Raw genomic sequence first — 15,971 nt, forward strand, 5'->3', positions numbered from 1 at the left:
ATTACTTAGCTGGACCCTTATTAGAAAGGGGTTCCAGACAGTAGGCCTACAGCTCATCAACCATTAAAAACATGGGTAATTACTCGAAAGAATATTGTTAGCATAAAACCTTACTTGGTTACGAGAAATGGGGAGCTATTGATAGTATAATACCCTGTGAGAAACGGCTCCCTCTGAAGTAACGTAGTTTTCGAGAAAAAAAGAAGTAATTTCCACGAATTTTATTTCGAGACCTCAGATTAAGAATTTGAAGTATCGAAATCAAGCATCTGAAAGCACACAACTTCGTGTGACAAGGGTGTTTTGCGTTCATTATTATCTCGCAATTTCGACGACCGATTGAGCTCAAATTTTCACAGGTTTGTTATTTATATGCATATTATTTATGTTGAGATACAGCAAGGGAGAAGACTAGTCTTTGACATTAACCAATAGTGTCCTGTGTCTTTTAGGTGTGAAGTCCTCGGAAAGCACACTCATTATTTTGTGCAACATTGGTGTTTTTTCGTTCATTATCCCTTCCAACTTCTATGACCACTTGAGTCAACATGTTCACAGATTTTTTTAATATGCAATAATGTTGGATAAACCAAGTGAGAATACTGGTCTTTGGCAATTACCAAGGGTGTCCATGGCTTTAAACCGTCTGGGAAATCAACATGGACTGCAACACTGCTTTAAAATTAGAACCAATTCTGGAGTGATAATAGTGCAAAGAAACAAGGCCGAGTCCATGGGAAAGTGTCATTGTCCCTGGACGGACGTACCCATCGAGGTCCCAAAACACCTTCACCGGTCACTCGCTTTATTTTCAATATTGCATCCAATGTCATTTGTTGTTGCTGGTCACTGTCTGCAATTCATTTGAATTATGAAGAGCTGCACAAAAGAGAGTGTTTGTATTGTTAGAATGAATGCGAAAATCATAACGCGTGACGTGACAAAGCAGATTATGAAAGCGGGATTTAAAAATTCATCCAAGTCACGTTTACATCCGTTGAAGTTGTGTTTTGATGTCCAAAATCAGGCTGGAGGCTATTCTAAAGGCACTGGACAAGATTGTTTTTTTTATTGGCAAAAACCAGTGTTCTCACTTGACGTATCCCAACATAATTATGCAACAAAATAACATCAAATTTGTGAAGATTTTGACCCAGTTGGTCATCGTTGTTGCAAGAGAATAATGACAGAAAAGCACAATTGATACAAAAAATGTGTGCTTTCAAGACACCTAAATAACTTCAAGACTCGAGTACTTTATTATTTGAGTGAGAAATTACATTTTTCTCAAAACATATGCTTCTTCAGAGGGAGTCATTTCTCACAATGTTTTATACAATCACAAGCTCTCCATTGCATTGCTCGTTTATACCAACATTAAGTTGTTGGGCTAAGAATTATTTTGAATATCTACTTATTGTGTCCAGTGCCTTTAAAGATAATGTATTTTTTTTACGTGGGGAAACAAATCATAAGACTTTGCCTTTTTAAAAAGAATGATTTATAACATCAAACGAAAGCGGTTAAAGCTGCTATGTCAGATTTTTGGCCCCAAACAAACAAAAATAGATTTGTTTGAGTGAATGGTATTTCAAAGAGTATCACCCGCTCTAACGAAAATAAGTTTAACTTTTACTTTTAATTTAATGGAACCATGACAAAAATATAAAACGTTTATTATAAAACACATAAGAATTGGTCACGTGATATACTGTCGGGATCACCGACAAAAACTAATTTTGAGCACTTTATTTCACTGCTACTAATAATTGGCGGACTTCTTCGAGCAATGGCTCAAATGAAAGCTTGTAACTTTATCGACCCCCTTCAAAATACCTATTGAATTTTAAATGGGGTCAAATCGGCAAAAAGTCTGACATAGCATCTTTAAGATCTTGTTATAGCGATGTTTTCTCCCGAGTTATTTCGAGTACCAACTAATTCGAGGGCAAGCTTTAATTTTCAGGTACCGATACATCGGTCCCGGAAAAATTTAAAGGAACACGTTGCCTTGGATCGGACAAGTTGGTCTTAAAAAAGCGTTTCTAACCGTTTGTTATAAAATGCAAATGGTTGGAAAGATGTTTTAAAAGTAGAATACAATGATCCACACAAATGGATTTGCGTGGTTTTCCTTTTACTTTGCGAACTAACATGGTCGGCCATTTAAGGGAGTCAAAATGGCCGACCGTGTTAGTCGACGAGGTAAAAGGAAACCGTGCAATTTCGAAGCATGTTTGTGTGGATCATTGTATTCTACTTTTACAACATCTTTCTATACCCATATGCATTTTATAACAAACGGTTACAAACGCTTTTCAAAGACCAACTCGACCGATTCATGGCATAGTGTACCTTTAAGCTGCATCTTGAATCGCGATGGTTGTTGCATGGTTGTTGTTTATTCGACAGGGGTTAGTTATTTTGTGTATTGACGGTGATTTGTGCATATTGATATTGTTTGTGTTCACCAACCCTGTATTCTGGCCTTTAGTGACGTTGCTATGCTGTAAAACCAAAATCTGCCCCTTTTCTTGCGGATAAGGACATGGGATCAGTCTAAAGTAAATCTGACAATCATGTGAACAAGAGAGGGCGGTATTTACAAACGTTGGCTCTTCTCGGGTCTTGACCCAAATAATACGATGGTGCTCGATATTGGATAGTGTCTTTTTCAGTTGTAAATCGCTAAAGCCCTCCCTCTTACGGTATGATTAAATTTTACTGGCGAGCTTGATTTCTAGACTAGTCGCCAGTATAGTCTAGACTTCAAGCTCGCCAGTAAATCATACCGTAAGAGGGCGCGCTTTAGCGATTTACAAATGAGCGCAGTACACTATCCTATATCGAGCACTATCGTCTCGGGCCAAGACTACTCAATTACAAGCTTGATAGCAACCAATGTTAAAAAATACAACATAAATAATAAGAAAAGGCAAAAACAGAATGTTCAACCTACTGAAAACAAAAACTAAAAATATATCTTTCTGACCACTTATTATTATTTTTTTTTTATTATATATTTTTTCAGTTTTAGTAGGTTTAGCCGATGGCACTTGGACCTAGTATGCTCATTGTTCACGTCCCCCCGTGAGTAAACTGCGAGAATACATCTTGGGAAAAAAACTTGACTCCTCCGTAGCAAATAAATTGGGCAATCTTTAGTGTACCCGAATTTAGAGCGACCTATAATGTTGAATTGCAAGTCAACAACAGTATAGGAACATTTTCAACAACCCATAACAGAAAAGCACCCTACCATTTTTGGCCAAGATGACTGCCCCCCCCCCCCCCTCGGGATTATGTCCCCATCATGGAGAGATATGTCAAAACTTCTTCTGATGATAGCACCCTCTTTTAAACCGCCCTCCTCCAGCCCAATGTTAATTTCGCACATAATAATAATTAACCATTTTTGTACAGCGCATAATCACAATCACAGAGAAGTCTCTATGCGCTCTGAGATGAAAATAAAAGAGACGTAAAAGTTGATAGAGATGTGAAGTAATTACAAAAGCAAAATTTAGTTGATACAGAAAGAAGTACTGGGGAGAGTATTGCAAGACTAATTGAGGCCAAAATCTCCGGCAGACAGAATTCCCAGGGACACCGGGTCTAGTTATTTCATATTAAAAGAAAAGCATTGTTTGCCATTTTTTCATAGGCCTTGAATTTCACCTAAGTAGGAGTTTGATGATCTCTGGTGATGTTTAACCGTACAGATTGTACAAAGTTGACGGAATTAGTTTTAGAATCTTAGTCCGAATAATGAACTTCCTATGGACATCTGATGGTGGTTACGTTAAAGTACGCCCTCTAGTGGTTGTAGTTGACCTAAACAAAAACCAGGCTGTGACAACTATGAGGGGTCTGACTCAACGAATCACCCCTTAGCTATAAAAAAATCTGTAATTATTTACTTCTGTCCATAGTGAAAAGGCCAAGTTATAATTCAAAGTAAAGGACACCCGTTACAAATAATATCTCACACAAATAAAACATTTTATTCGATGGGTGATTCTATGGTTTAATCTCATGGAAAAAGTGCCATTATTATTAATTATTTTATTTCAAAATAAATTTTATCTCAATTATAGTAGAAAAATAGTGATTGTGCAATAAGTACCTATTAAACCGTACTATTCTATTTAAAAAACCATAACAAAGTACAACACACCGACGTCCATTTTTCACGCTATACCAAGTTTCTAATCAACTCCTTAAACTGAAATGTTGCTTTGCGTCAATATAAAGAGAGCTACAGCAGTGAATGCATCTTCAAAACCGTTAAGTTTTTAACAAAACATGACCCTTCGATTAGTATGACTGAACGCATTTTGCATGATAACCCACAACAGGCTATTGGACATCCAAACCAAAAAACATAATTGAGTTGCACCAAGTGGGACCCAGACAGGCCACGGGTGAATCGCGTCTCTGGACCGGTCGACTCCAAGAGAGACGAAGCCGGTCACGACTAAGAGGCAGGTTTCCCTTTTTGAAATAATTATTCTCTTGATATACTTGATGAAATCTATAGCTGTTTGTTGTGAAACTAACTAAAATAAACAAAAAAAAAAAACAATTAGTATTAATTGAAAAATCAAACCACTCTGTTAGTTAATCCATCAATTAAGTATTTCAATTGCTACACACAACAAGCCGCCAATTATTGAAAAAAACAAGGTTACATCAAACGATGTCATAATGGAGGACTTTTTGGACGCTTGGTGGCAGCAGACTAACCAGGTCAAATCCATTGTTCTCGGTAATGTGCGCATGCTTAAAACTACGTAAACAATGGACACTTATCTGGTAAGTCTGCTGCCACCTAGTGTTCCAACATTGCCCATTACTTCCGACCATTTTTACCAAGCTTCTCATCCCGCATAGCTGGGATGATTCCCTTACGGAATGCTACATCCAGCAACTCGCGACTATTCTTAAGATTAGGATACTGATGAATCGCCCACTTGAGGTAAACCAAGAACTCATTCCAATCTACTTGACCATCAGCGTCCATGTCAATTGCCTGCATGGCCCTCTTGGTGTCTGAGCATCTATAGCAGGCAAAGTATGGAGACATGAAGCCATTGTAGAAGGAATCATACTCCAGCATGTCATCATTCTGTGCTTCTTCCCTGGTGTCCCATTCATGCCAGGTAGCCTTGATCTCCTCAATCAGGTTGTTTGCGTGAGAGCTATTGATCTCCATCTTCTCGATGGCATCCCTCATTGCCTCTGTGAGAGCACCACCAGCTCGGTCGAAGAGTAGAGCTAGCCCCACCAAGCTCATGTACTCTTCCTTTCTGCCAAGTCAAAAACAAACAAAGTCATGGCATAAAATCTGCTACTACCAGTAGGCTAATTGTGTTTTGCACAGTGTTGTAACAAAGTTTTTTTTGTTTAAGTCAAGTCAAGTTATAAGTCATTTTTGCGCAAGTCAAGTCAAGTAACAAGTCATTCTTGCGCAAGTCAAGTCAAGTCGCAAGTCAGTGTTATTGGTAGTCTTGGCCCAAGACTATGGTGCTTGATTCTGGATAGTGTACTACGCGCAGTTGAATCGCCAAAGTGCGCCCGCCACGGTATGATCTAGTTACTTGGACGGCTTGAAATCTAGACTACACTTGCAGACTCGAGTCCAAGTCGCCGACCTGGGTCAACATAGTTTTCATAGCTTCATCGCTAATTATTGTTATATACAGACTAGTCTTGGTTCAAAGACCTTCGCATGGATTATTTCCCAGCCTCCATGGAGGTTCCATGGTTACACCATGCGCATGCAGGGCGTCGTATAGCCTGCTAGCTTTGCGCAATTCTTGGTTTGACTACCAAACGTCAACCGAAATGAAATCAAGAAAAGCGCGCCCTCTGTCGGGTTATCACGTTCAGGTTACGAGTATGAGATAGTGACGTCTTGGACCAAGACTACAGACAGACCAAAGACTGTCACGAATAAATAGTTTACCTGTTGTTTCGAAGATCTGTCAGCATCACTTGCTTCATTTTGCGAGCACGCGGAATTGTGAACTGAGGGTCTTCACCGTAGAGATCTACCAATCTGGTCTGAATCATCTCCTCAGAAGCCAGGGTTGTGATTCGCACAGGAGCCTCCTCCCCGAAGAACTCTGCCAGATCAAACTCTTCCGGATTCAGGTCGAACACGAAGTCTAGAGCCCTCCCACCGTAGATTGGCTGCTTGATGTGCGGGTCCTGTCCAGTGGTGATTCGTGTCACGTTGATTGCGGCCTGCCGGAGGTAGTTACAGTTGAACTTGTTTAGCACCTTCTTGTTGCCCATTCGGATAAGGTTCATCAGAGTGACACTGGATGCTGCGTTGCCCATGGAGGAGCCTTCGATGCAGACGCTTGCCCAGATTCCGTTTGCACCACTCATCAACACCTAAAGGGAGGGAACAAGATCAAGAGTTGGTCGAGTTGGTCGTCCCCCCGTCGGTAACCCTGCTTCCAAAAAGAGACTTTGGAACACTAGGTGGCAGCAGACTTACCAAGTACAATTTAATTTTTTACGTAGTTCTGAGCATGCGCACATAACCGAAAACAATTGATGTCACCTGGTAAGTCTGCTGCCACCAAGCGTCCATCCCCCATTGGCATTGTAAGGTTTTTGCGGTATACACCATTCCATGATACATTACTCTCCAGATGAGTTGGGTGGTTCTGAAAAGAATCGTTGGTATCAACTCGACGATTCAAACAGTATGCTCTGATCGTCTTCTAGAAAAAAAAAACTATAACGTATTGCCCCCATGCAAAATTTCAAATCCTACTTATTGTATGAATGGTTCTCTGATTTGAACTTGTAGAATGTTGGCTTACCTGGAGTGCCGTAGCATCACAGTAGCCATACTTCTCGTGGACATGAACCAGGAGGTTTCCCTTCCAGTCATTGGCGTCCATCACCTTGCGGATGTACTTGGCGAAGGTACCACACTCCTCCGGAACGGACTTGCCTCTTGGCTCCTCGAACATCAGGCCGAATGGACGGAGGTTGAGTGGAAGCTTGGCCAGGAAGTCCACGGTTTGGAAGACTCTCTCTGAATGGGTTGGCATGGTATCAGGAAGATCTCTGAAGCTGATGAACACCTTCAATCCAATTCAATGCAAATTATTTTATTTTCCATGTTGACAATGAAAATTAAATATACAGTTAAAGACACTGGACACTATTGGTAATTGTCAAAGACCAGTCTTCTCACTTGACGTATCCCAACATAAATTATGCAAAAAATAACAAACCTTAGAAACATTTGGACTGAATGGTCGTCGAAGTTGCGGGATAATAATGGAAGAAAAAACACCCTCGTCATACGAAGTTGTGTGCTTTCAGATGCTCGATTTTGGAATCTCAAAATCTAATTCTGAGGTCTCGAAATCAAATTCGTGGAAATTTACTTCTTTCTCGAAAACTACGTCACCTCAGAGGGAGCCGTTTCTCACAATGTTTTATATTATCAACAGCTCTCCATTGCTCGTTACCAAGTAAGTTTTTATGCTAACAATTATTTTGAGAGAAGTACTAATAGTGTCCACTGCCTTTAAAACAAATAACAATGAGGATGCCACATGATTCAACAATAAAACGTATTACAATTTTCAAAATTAATAATTTCGAGTGTAATAGCAAACATTCAGGGGAAAAAAGTTGTACATTTCCCTGTGTCAGACAAGGACTTGGACACGACAATGACAAAAATAACAATGAAAATGAGACTAGACTAGTCAATATAAATAATTATCAAAACAACAGTCTTCGTACAATAAGTGTGTACTAGATCTACAAATACATATTCAAGAGGTGAATGTGTTTCAGTTTGTTCGAGAATGACTTTTGCCTCTGAAAAGACCTTTATCGTGGTGCGGCCATCTCGGTAACTAAAACGAGGTTGGAAAGAGAACAAGTCTGGTTCCTTTTTGTACAATGAACATAAGCATCCATTACTGCTGTTGGATACAGGTAACATGACCAAGATGGTGGCAGCGAGTTAAAGGTCTATACCTTTGCCTCTGGGTGCAGACGTTCGTGGCACCATGTGATCCACTTCAGCAGTAAGGCACACATGTCATCCATGGTGAACTTAGTGAAGTCATAAGTGATGTCACTCAAGTCCAGCTCGAAGATGATATTGTACAGGCCGACCTTTTCCATCTTGCGGAGCCCGACGGGAACACGCTTGGAATCGGGAACTTTGTTTTTTGTACCTTCGTGAAAAGAGAAAAAAAATCATGTTTGACACTGTTCTAGAATTGCAAAGGTCGTGGGTTCGAAATTTACTAGAGTAATATACATTACCTAATAAATTGTTTCAAGGAACTCGGGAAAGTACTGAGTATACAGTGCTATTGCACACCGGTGTATGGGTAAAATCAAAATTAATATTATATTTAAAATCATTGTGTATATTTATCTGGTAAAGAAACTGAGATTGTTAAAAGTGTAGCATTGAAAGGTTTTGAAGCTACACTGACTGGCAGAGGACATGATGATATGATTTTAACGATGTTTGGAGCTTTGCATGGTGTGAAGAATAATTATAAAAAGCTTGCGGGTACAACCATGAAGTTTATCTTTGTTGATTGAGTGTTGGCTCTAAAAAAAACCAGTGTGGTCTTGACGTTTCGAACGGTATACTCTGCTCGTCTTCATTTCATTTCACCTGAAGACGAGCAGAGTATACGCCTATACTGTTTATGAAAAGAAGTTATGATTGGCAAAATCCACGACGGAGGTAATCCACAAGAGGGCGCTGTTTCAGGCACTAATGTAATGGTTATCAGGTCGACTGAAAACCATCATCACAGACTTTGAACCTAGTCTAGGCACTGCGTGGTTGTCATACCAAGTCAAAACCCAGTAGTCGCGATACCAATAGGCACAAACTCTCCAGATATCGTCCTTCTGGGGTAGGCTTACTGTCAGAACATGGCATTTGATACAAAAAACTGACAACATTAATAATTTTCCCATGTTTCTAACAACATGACCATGCTTATTGAATAACTATACTCTTTCGTAAATAATTAACGAACTGACGTTGAGTTAAAATGACCTTATCTCATGTTGACCCACCCCTGTTTCCTAGTTTTCCAATTGACCTTTTGCTCTTAAAAGAGCAAACGTTCATCAATACCATCACTGTGCAAATAGTTATGAGAGATTCGAAAAAAAAAAAATCAAACCACAAACAAATACACCAACAAACTCGCACAACCACAAAAAGACAGTGCGCACTTTAAGTATCTGCAAACTTAAGGTAAACACACGGAACTATGTGAAGTCTAAACTGTGGGAAGTTTTAATAAAAAACTGGGAATAATATTCCCAATTCTTTTATTTTTTATTAAAACTTCCCACAGCTTTGCAATGAGGATTATAGTGCTTTTGGAAGGTTAGATCATTCCTCCATGGTTAGATCATGGTGGATTACCCAAAATACTGGCATTTGGTTTTTGTACATTCTTTGGGCATAACAAAACAGTGAAGGAAATTTTGCTGCACAAAGCCCATCCACGGTGTGGATCGATTTCCACTTTGACTGCTGCCTGGTTCACTTGTTTTTTTTTAGTTTACACTCAGTAAAGTGGTGCACCACACTAAAAAGGACTCCATTCATGCGTCAAATATCATAGTGGGTCCTCAAAATAATATGAGTAAGAACGTTTGGTGGTCGTGTAATTAATAGATTGTGTAATTACAATAATGTATGTTTGGAAAAGAAGAGTGAAATCATACATGTAGCCTGCAGAGAAACTTTGTGAATAGGGAAGACAGTGTAGCCACGAAGACAGTTCTGATTGATATTTTCCCAGGACATGGGTGCACCAAACAACGTTGTTAGTGTATGTAAAGGCATTAGAGGAACACAATGCCTTGGCTCGGACGAGTTGGTCAAAACAAAAGCGTTTGTAACCGTTTTTTATAAAATGCATATGGTTGGAAAGATGTTTTAAAAGTAGAATACAATGATCCACACAAGTTTGCCTCGAAATTGCGTGGTTTTCCTTCTACTGTGCGAACTAACATCGTCGGCCATTTATGGGAGTCAAAATTTTGCCCCCCATAAATGGCCGACGTGTTAGTCGACAAGGTAAAAGGAAAACCACGCAATTTCGAGGCATGTTTGTGTGGATCATTGTATTCTATACTTTTACAACATCTTTCTACCCATATGCATTTTATAAAAAACGGTTACAAACGCTTTTCAAAGACCAACTCGACCGATCCAAGGCAACGTGTTCCTTTAAGACAAACAGAAAAAGTAAAACCGGTACATATCTGTAATAGTTAAGGCACAATCATTGTTAAATGAAGATCACTCTTATGGGACAGGCTATTCTGAAACCAGTGAGCCGTGTTTTTGTTTTAAACAACAACAAACCGGACCGGGGCTGTTGAGGAGAATTGATAATAAGGCTTTAAAGTTGGTACTATTTGGTTCGGGAATGGGAGGAATGCCCCATGGAAACGGGTCGCGAGTCGGTTTGGGAAACACACAAACGGCTGACCTAACGAAAATAAAAATAAAATCAGAAGTGTAGTTGTCTGAAAATATATCTGATTGGTTTTCAAGAGGCTGTGGGATTTTACATATTTGTTGAGTTTTTTTGCTACTATGGGAGCTTACTAATTAAGTGTTTTGCACCAAAAAGACTGTATAAACCCGCACTCAAATAGCGCAAAGTGAAAGAAAACTAAACAAACGACAACTAAATAAAGGGAAGTACTCCTACTCCTTGGTTAAGCCTTCGAGATAGACTCTGCAGGAGTTGTCACTACACAATTCTCTTTTAATCCCTTTCGACTAACCCCGTGTGTTATATAATAACTCCAAATGTAACAATAAAATAATCTCTCTGGACTGCGATTATAACCCCCAACAGTAACAATAATTCTTCTGCTTCATAGGAGAACATACAGGAGAAATGAGATCGGTGAGATTAGGGAAAAAAAAAACATGTTTAGCGTTCCCGTCCGCTTCCCTTTTAGAGACCGCCACCTTTTTGTTGGTTTTGTTATGGAAGACAAAATCCCTTCTTCTTTATCCATAAAAAGGACACATTTTAAAGAAAGATCTAACAAAAAAAAATATAAAAAAATGTGTCGGGCGACTTAAAAAAAATAAAAATAAGGGCCCTCCTCCTTCTTTCAAAAAGCAAGACGATAAACACGTTTTTTCCTTCGGCCTTAGCTTATAGCGTCTGACGCTGGATAAATCCAGGCGCCACACGGACATACAAAGGCTAGTAGAGGACTATCAGTGGTGCATACACTTGTTATTCCTTCCAGGAATGGTGATTTGAAATCAATAGAGATAAAACCCTTGCGCATCAATGAACAGGTAGGTACCCAGCAGATTATTGAAATCAAATTCCCTGCGGGAGTAATACAACAATTGGATACTTTTTTTTTTTTTTTTTTTTTTGTGGTACCCCAGTGGCGTTTAAATCACCCTTTTACGACTTCTTCATCAACAATGTTAATATTTGATTAATGTTTTGCATTTTTCATAATAATAATGCTTTACTGGACACTATTGGTAATTGTCAAAGACCAGTCATCTCACTTGGTGTATCTCAAATTATGCACAAAATAACAAACCTGTGAAAATTTGAGCTCAATTGGTCGTCGAAGTTGCGAGAAAATAATTGAAGAAACATTTCCTTGCTGCACAGATGCTTGATTTCGAGACCTCAAAATCAAATTCGAGGTCTCGAAATCAAATTCAAATATTTTAGTGAGACATTACTACGTTCCCAAAAACTGCGTTACTTCAGAGGGAGCTGTTTCTCACAATGTTTTAAACTATCAACCTCTCGCCATTATTCGTTACCAAGTAAGGGTTCATGCTAATAATTATTTTGAGTAATAACCAATAGTGTCCACTGCCTTTAAATGGAAAGTATACCTTTGTTTTTTTGCAACCGTTCTATTGTTTTAATCCATTTGATCTTGATCTTGGTTTTAGTCCCTTCGTATATTTTTGTTCTCCTTCTTTTAATGTTGGGTTTGCCAAAACAAAAACTATGATTTTTCATTTCTGGTTTGCATGTCTTATAGGTAGAAAGTTTGTGTCTATGTACACGGTAATTCAGTGATTAGTCTCCGAGTCCAGTCACAACGGGTTACTTAAGGATTACTTTTTTGAATCGATTTAGAAGCAGAAAAAAACCCAAATCAAAAGAAAAGCATTACAACAGTGGTAATTTCGTAGTTCAAAAGTTGCCAACGGGTAAATTACTTGACCCTCTCGAAAAGAGGCAGAAACACGGAATGAGTGTGAGGTAGTGTCCAGTATACGCAGTGTCCAGAACGTGAAGTGTCCAAGGTCACCTCGCTCCCTTGCAAAAGGAATAAAGTGGCTAAGTTACAAAGTGGCCATAGTGGGTCGTGACCTGACACCTTCCAATATTATTGTTTGTCAAGGATCTATTTGTTAAAGGGGCTAAAGGTTTCTTTTCAAACCAATTTCCAAGAATAATACTTGACCATAGTCAATCACCTGACGTCATCATAACGACAATCGTGCGTTACAACATTTTGGGAGTCAATGTCCCCGACTGTGTGTTCATACACTATAGTGCGCATGTTATGCAATGCGGCGTTTTACACGCTAAACCGTAGTTTTAAGTGCAATTTGATTCCCACAATTTCCAGCCCAGGCAGCCATGTTTGATTTCGGTGCAAGCGGATAATAAAAAACGCGAGGAAACCAACTGTAACAGCTTTTGTAGTAAAGTTTACTTAGATGGGATCGGGCAACAGCTAGTGTTGACTCTCGGCAAACAAGATTTTATTGGGGTCATATTGAAGCCACATGGATGTTAACCCCGGCTGTACCTAACAGTATCATCAATACTAAACTGTTGATATTTAAAGGCAGTGGACACTGTTGGTAATTACCCAACATAATTATTAGCATAAAACCTTACTTGGTGATCAGGTTGATAGTAAAACACATTGTGAGAAACGGCTTCCTCTGAAGTAACGTAATTTTCGAAAAAGAAGTAATTTTCCACGTTTGATTTCGAGACATCAGAATTAGATTTTGAGGTAACGAAATCAAGCATCTGAAAGCACACAATTTGGTGTGAAAAGGTTTTTTTCTGTCATTGCAATCTGAACTCAAATTTTTACAGGTTGTTATTTTATGTTGAGATACACCAAGTGAGAAGACTGGTCTTTGACAATTACCAATAGTGTCCAGTGTCTTTGAACACTAACTAACCAACCAACTAGCCTTGCTCAAGGCAGTCGAATTATTCACTCCGAAAAAAGACCGCCGCTGTATAAAAACCCACCCGTATTCACTGTGCGTAAAACCCACCCGTATTCACTGTGCGTAACATCGCACGACACGATGCCCCCGTACACTATCCGCATGCGGAGGCCGTCAGGCCGACAGCCTTGTAGGATCTGTGTTGAAGCCACTGACCTCATTACTATAATAAGCGAAGAGTTCCCACGGTCAGCTCATTACCATAATGCCCGCGAAAGACGAGACATGTTTACCTCACACACCACCACCACAGACGCATGATAGGGTCCAAAGGTCGTGATAAGGGAAGTGCGTGATTGGACGTCAAAATGAATAATTCATTTGCCTCGCATCCTGTGTTGTCTGATAGGTCTGACGAACGATATACATATTCATGAGCTGCATACTAGCATATCCTCGAGCCCCCCCAATTTCGTCCACTATTGGAATTTTTTCAATACAACACATTAAAACGGGAAGATACAGATCCGACAAGGCTGTCGGCCTGACGGCCTCCGCATGCGGTTAGTGGTGTACGAGTGCGATGACTTGTGTGAACAGTATTCGTGCGATGTGACAGTGTGTATACGTGTTGGTCATTCGGTGTGATCGCACACACCATGCACAGGGTATACGGCGGGTGGGTTTACAGCTGCGTCTTTTCGGAGCGAATAATGCGACTGCCTTGAGCAAGGCTACCAACCAACAGACCAAACAATCTAGACGGACCTACCTTCTGTGATCTCTGAGAAGGCAAAAAGGCCATCTCGATCTTCTCCTCTCTCACACAGCTGCTTGATGAACAAATCATCAACTCGGGTCATGTGAGAGAAGGAGGCGACGATGGTGTTCTTGTACCCCAGCTTCTTCACCTCATTGTAGATCTTCCACTTATTCTCGATGGTGTGCCCACGAAGCTGCCCGACGGTGCTCTCCCTGATGGAGTTATCCAAGACGAAGAGGTCCAAGTCCTTCAGAACGTCGTATTTCTTCGTCTCTTTGGCGATCTCATCTTTGAAGCTGGAGACAAGCCCGTCGAAGCTTTCGGCAGGAGCGGGACCTGTCCTAGCTCTCTTGTTGGGACTAGCCATTCTTCAAGCTGTACAGACGGGTTACTGGAGAAGGGGGAGAGAGAGAGACGACCGTGCGGCAACACCAACCACCTATCGTTCGAGAACAGGGGAGGTTGAAAATATACATGTGTATTATATATGTACATCGGACGAATCATTTAAACCTCATCACTTTTTCAAAATGTTTGTTATCAATACGCGAGGTCGATGCATATGCATACAAGGCCATAGGACATTATACAATGGAGCATTTTGTACACACTGCTGGTCTTATGGACCTTAAACAAGCATTGGAAATCTTGTTGTCAAGGACGCAGGCTCACACCGAACAAGAGAATGATGACAAGGTCACACACAAATAGTACAGGGTGCGTTCGTTTAGCTTCCCTGGGTCGACCCCGGTGTGTGGCGTGTTTTTTTTTCTAGGACGAACGTGGGTAATTATTTGCACACGTTCGTCCCGGAAAAAGAAAACGCCACACACCGGGGTCGACCCATGGAAGCTAAACGAACGCCCCCACACTTAACGACAACAAAGTTAGGGTCACCACATTAAGAAGACCAATAACCTCTCTAATAAAGGCTTTGACCCCCAAGATGTACAGGACAGAGAAAAATACCGCACTACATTTCGCCAGAGTGAGATTTACAGTAACCGCCATGATCTAAAGCAGATACCACACTCTGATTCTGATACAGTGAAACAAATAAACCCATTCCTCGATATCATAACGTAAAAAAAAACAATAATGTATTCAATGTGCTGTGGAATTTGCATGGTGGAAAAAAATCTTAGAGTGTTCATCAAAGACGCACATTCCAATTTGATCTCTAATCAAACCAACGCCGATAGATGGTCGGGAAAAACTTCTTAAAAGTGTTCAAAGACTTTATTCTAATTTGATCTCTAATTAAACCAACGCCGATAGATGGAAACAATACACGAACACAAAATCAACCATCCCTGAGAAAAACAAGCACTCAAGGTTCAATAAAAAATCAATGGCAAATACTTAATATCCAAAACAGTTTTTACGCTAACAATTATTTTGAGTGATTACCACGCTAAGCAAATATAGTTCAAATAGCACAGTTTCATGACCGTGTTCTGCTTAACGTGGTAATCACTCAAAATAATTGTTAGCATAAAAACTGTTTTGGTAACGAGCAACGGAGAGCTGTTGATAGTATAAGCATTGTGATAAACGGTTCCCTCTGAAGTAACGTAGTTTTCGAGAAAGAAGTGATTTTCCACGAATTTGATTTCGAGACCTCAGATTTAGAACTTGAGGTCTCGAAATCAAGGCACCTGAAGACGCACAACTTGTGCGACAAGGGTGTTTTTTTTATAAAGTTATTCTCTCGCAACTTCGACGACCATTTGAGTTCAAATTTTCACAGGTTTGTTATTTATACAGAGTTACACCAAGTGAGAAGACGTCTTTTACAGTTACCAACCAATGCCTTTAAGGCCGAATAATATATTGTAATGTGTTTCAAAGGGCGCTGTACGCCTCAGCCCACAAATCCGCGTTAAAAAAGAAAGAAAAAAAAACAGAGTCTTGCCAATTGGAACCAGAATGCTTTCGTGGGTGAGGGAAAATGACATGAAAAGGTATACA

At 40.0% G+C, this 15,971-nt stretch overlaps 1 protein-coding gene across 1 annotated transcript; it reads right to left on the reverse strand.

Annotated features, from left to right (window-relative positions):
• Positions 1–3,985: 3,985 nt before the first annotated feature.
• LOC139940083 (uncharacterized) lies at positions 3,986–14,467 on the reverse strand. The gene is made up of 5 exons (XM_071936317.1): positions 14,010–14,467; positions 8,020–8,222; positions 6,840–7,106; positions 5,969–6,402; positions 3,986–5,309 (listed from the first exon to the last, which is right to left on the reverse strand). The coding sequence occupies exons 1-5, from the start codon at positions 14,365–14,367 to the stop codon at positions 4,853–4,855; spliced, it is 1,719 nt and encodes a 572-aa protein (XP_071792418.1). The 5' UTR covers positions 14,368–14,467; the 3' UTR covers positions 3,986–4,852.
• Between the last annotated feature and the right edge of the window lie 1,504 nt (positions 14,468–15,971).

The sequence above is a fragment of the Asterias amurensis genome, chromosome 7, assembly GCF_032118995.1.
Source record: "Asterias amurensis chromosome 7, ASM3211899v1".
Lineage (NCBI taxonomy): Eukaryota > Metazoa > Echinodermata > Asteroidea > Forcipulatida > Asteriidae > Asterias > Asterias amurensis.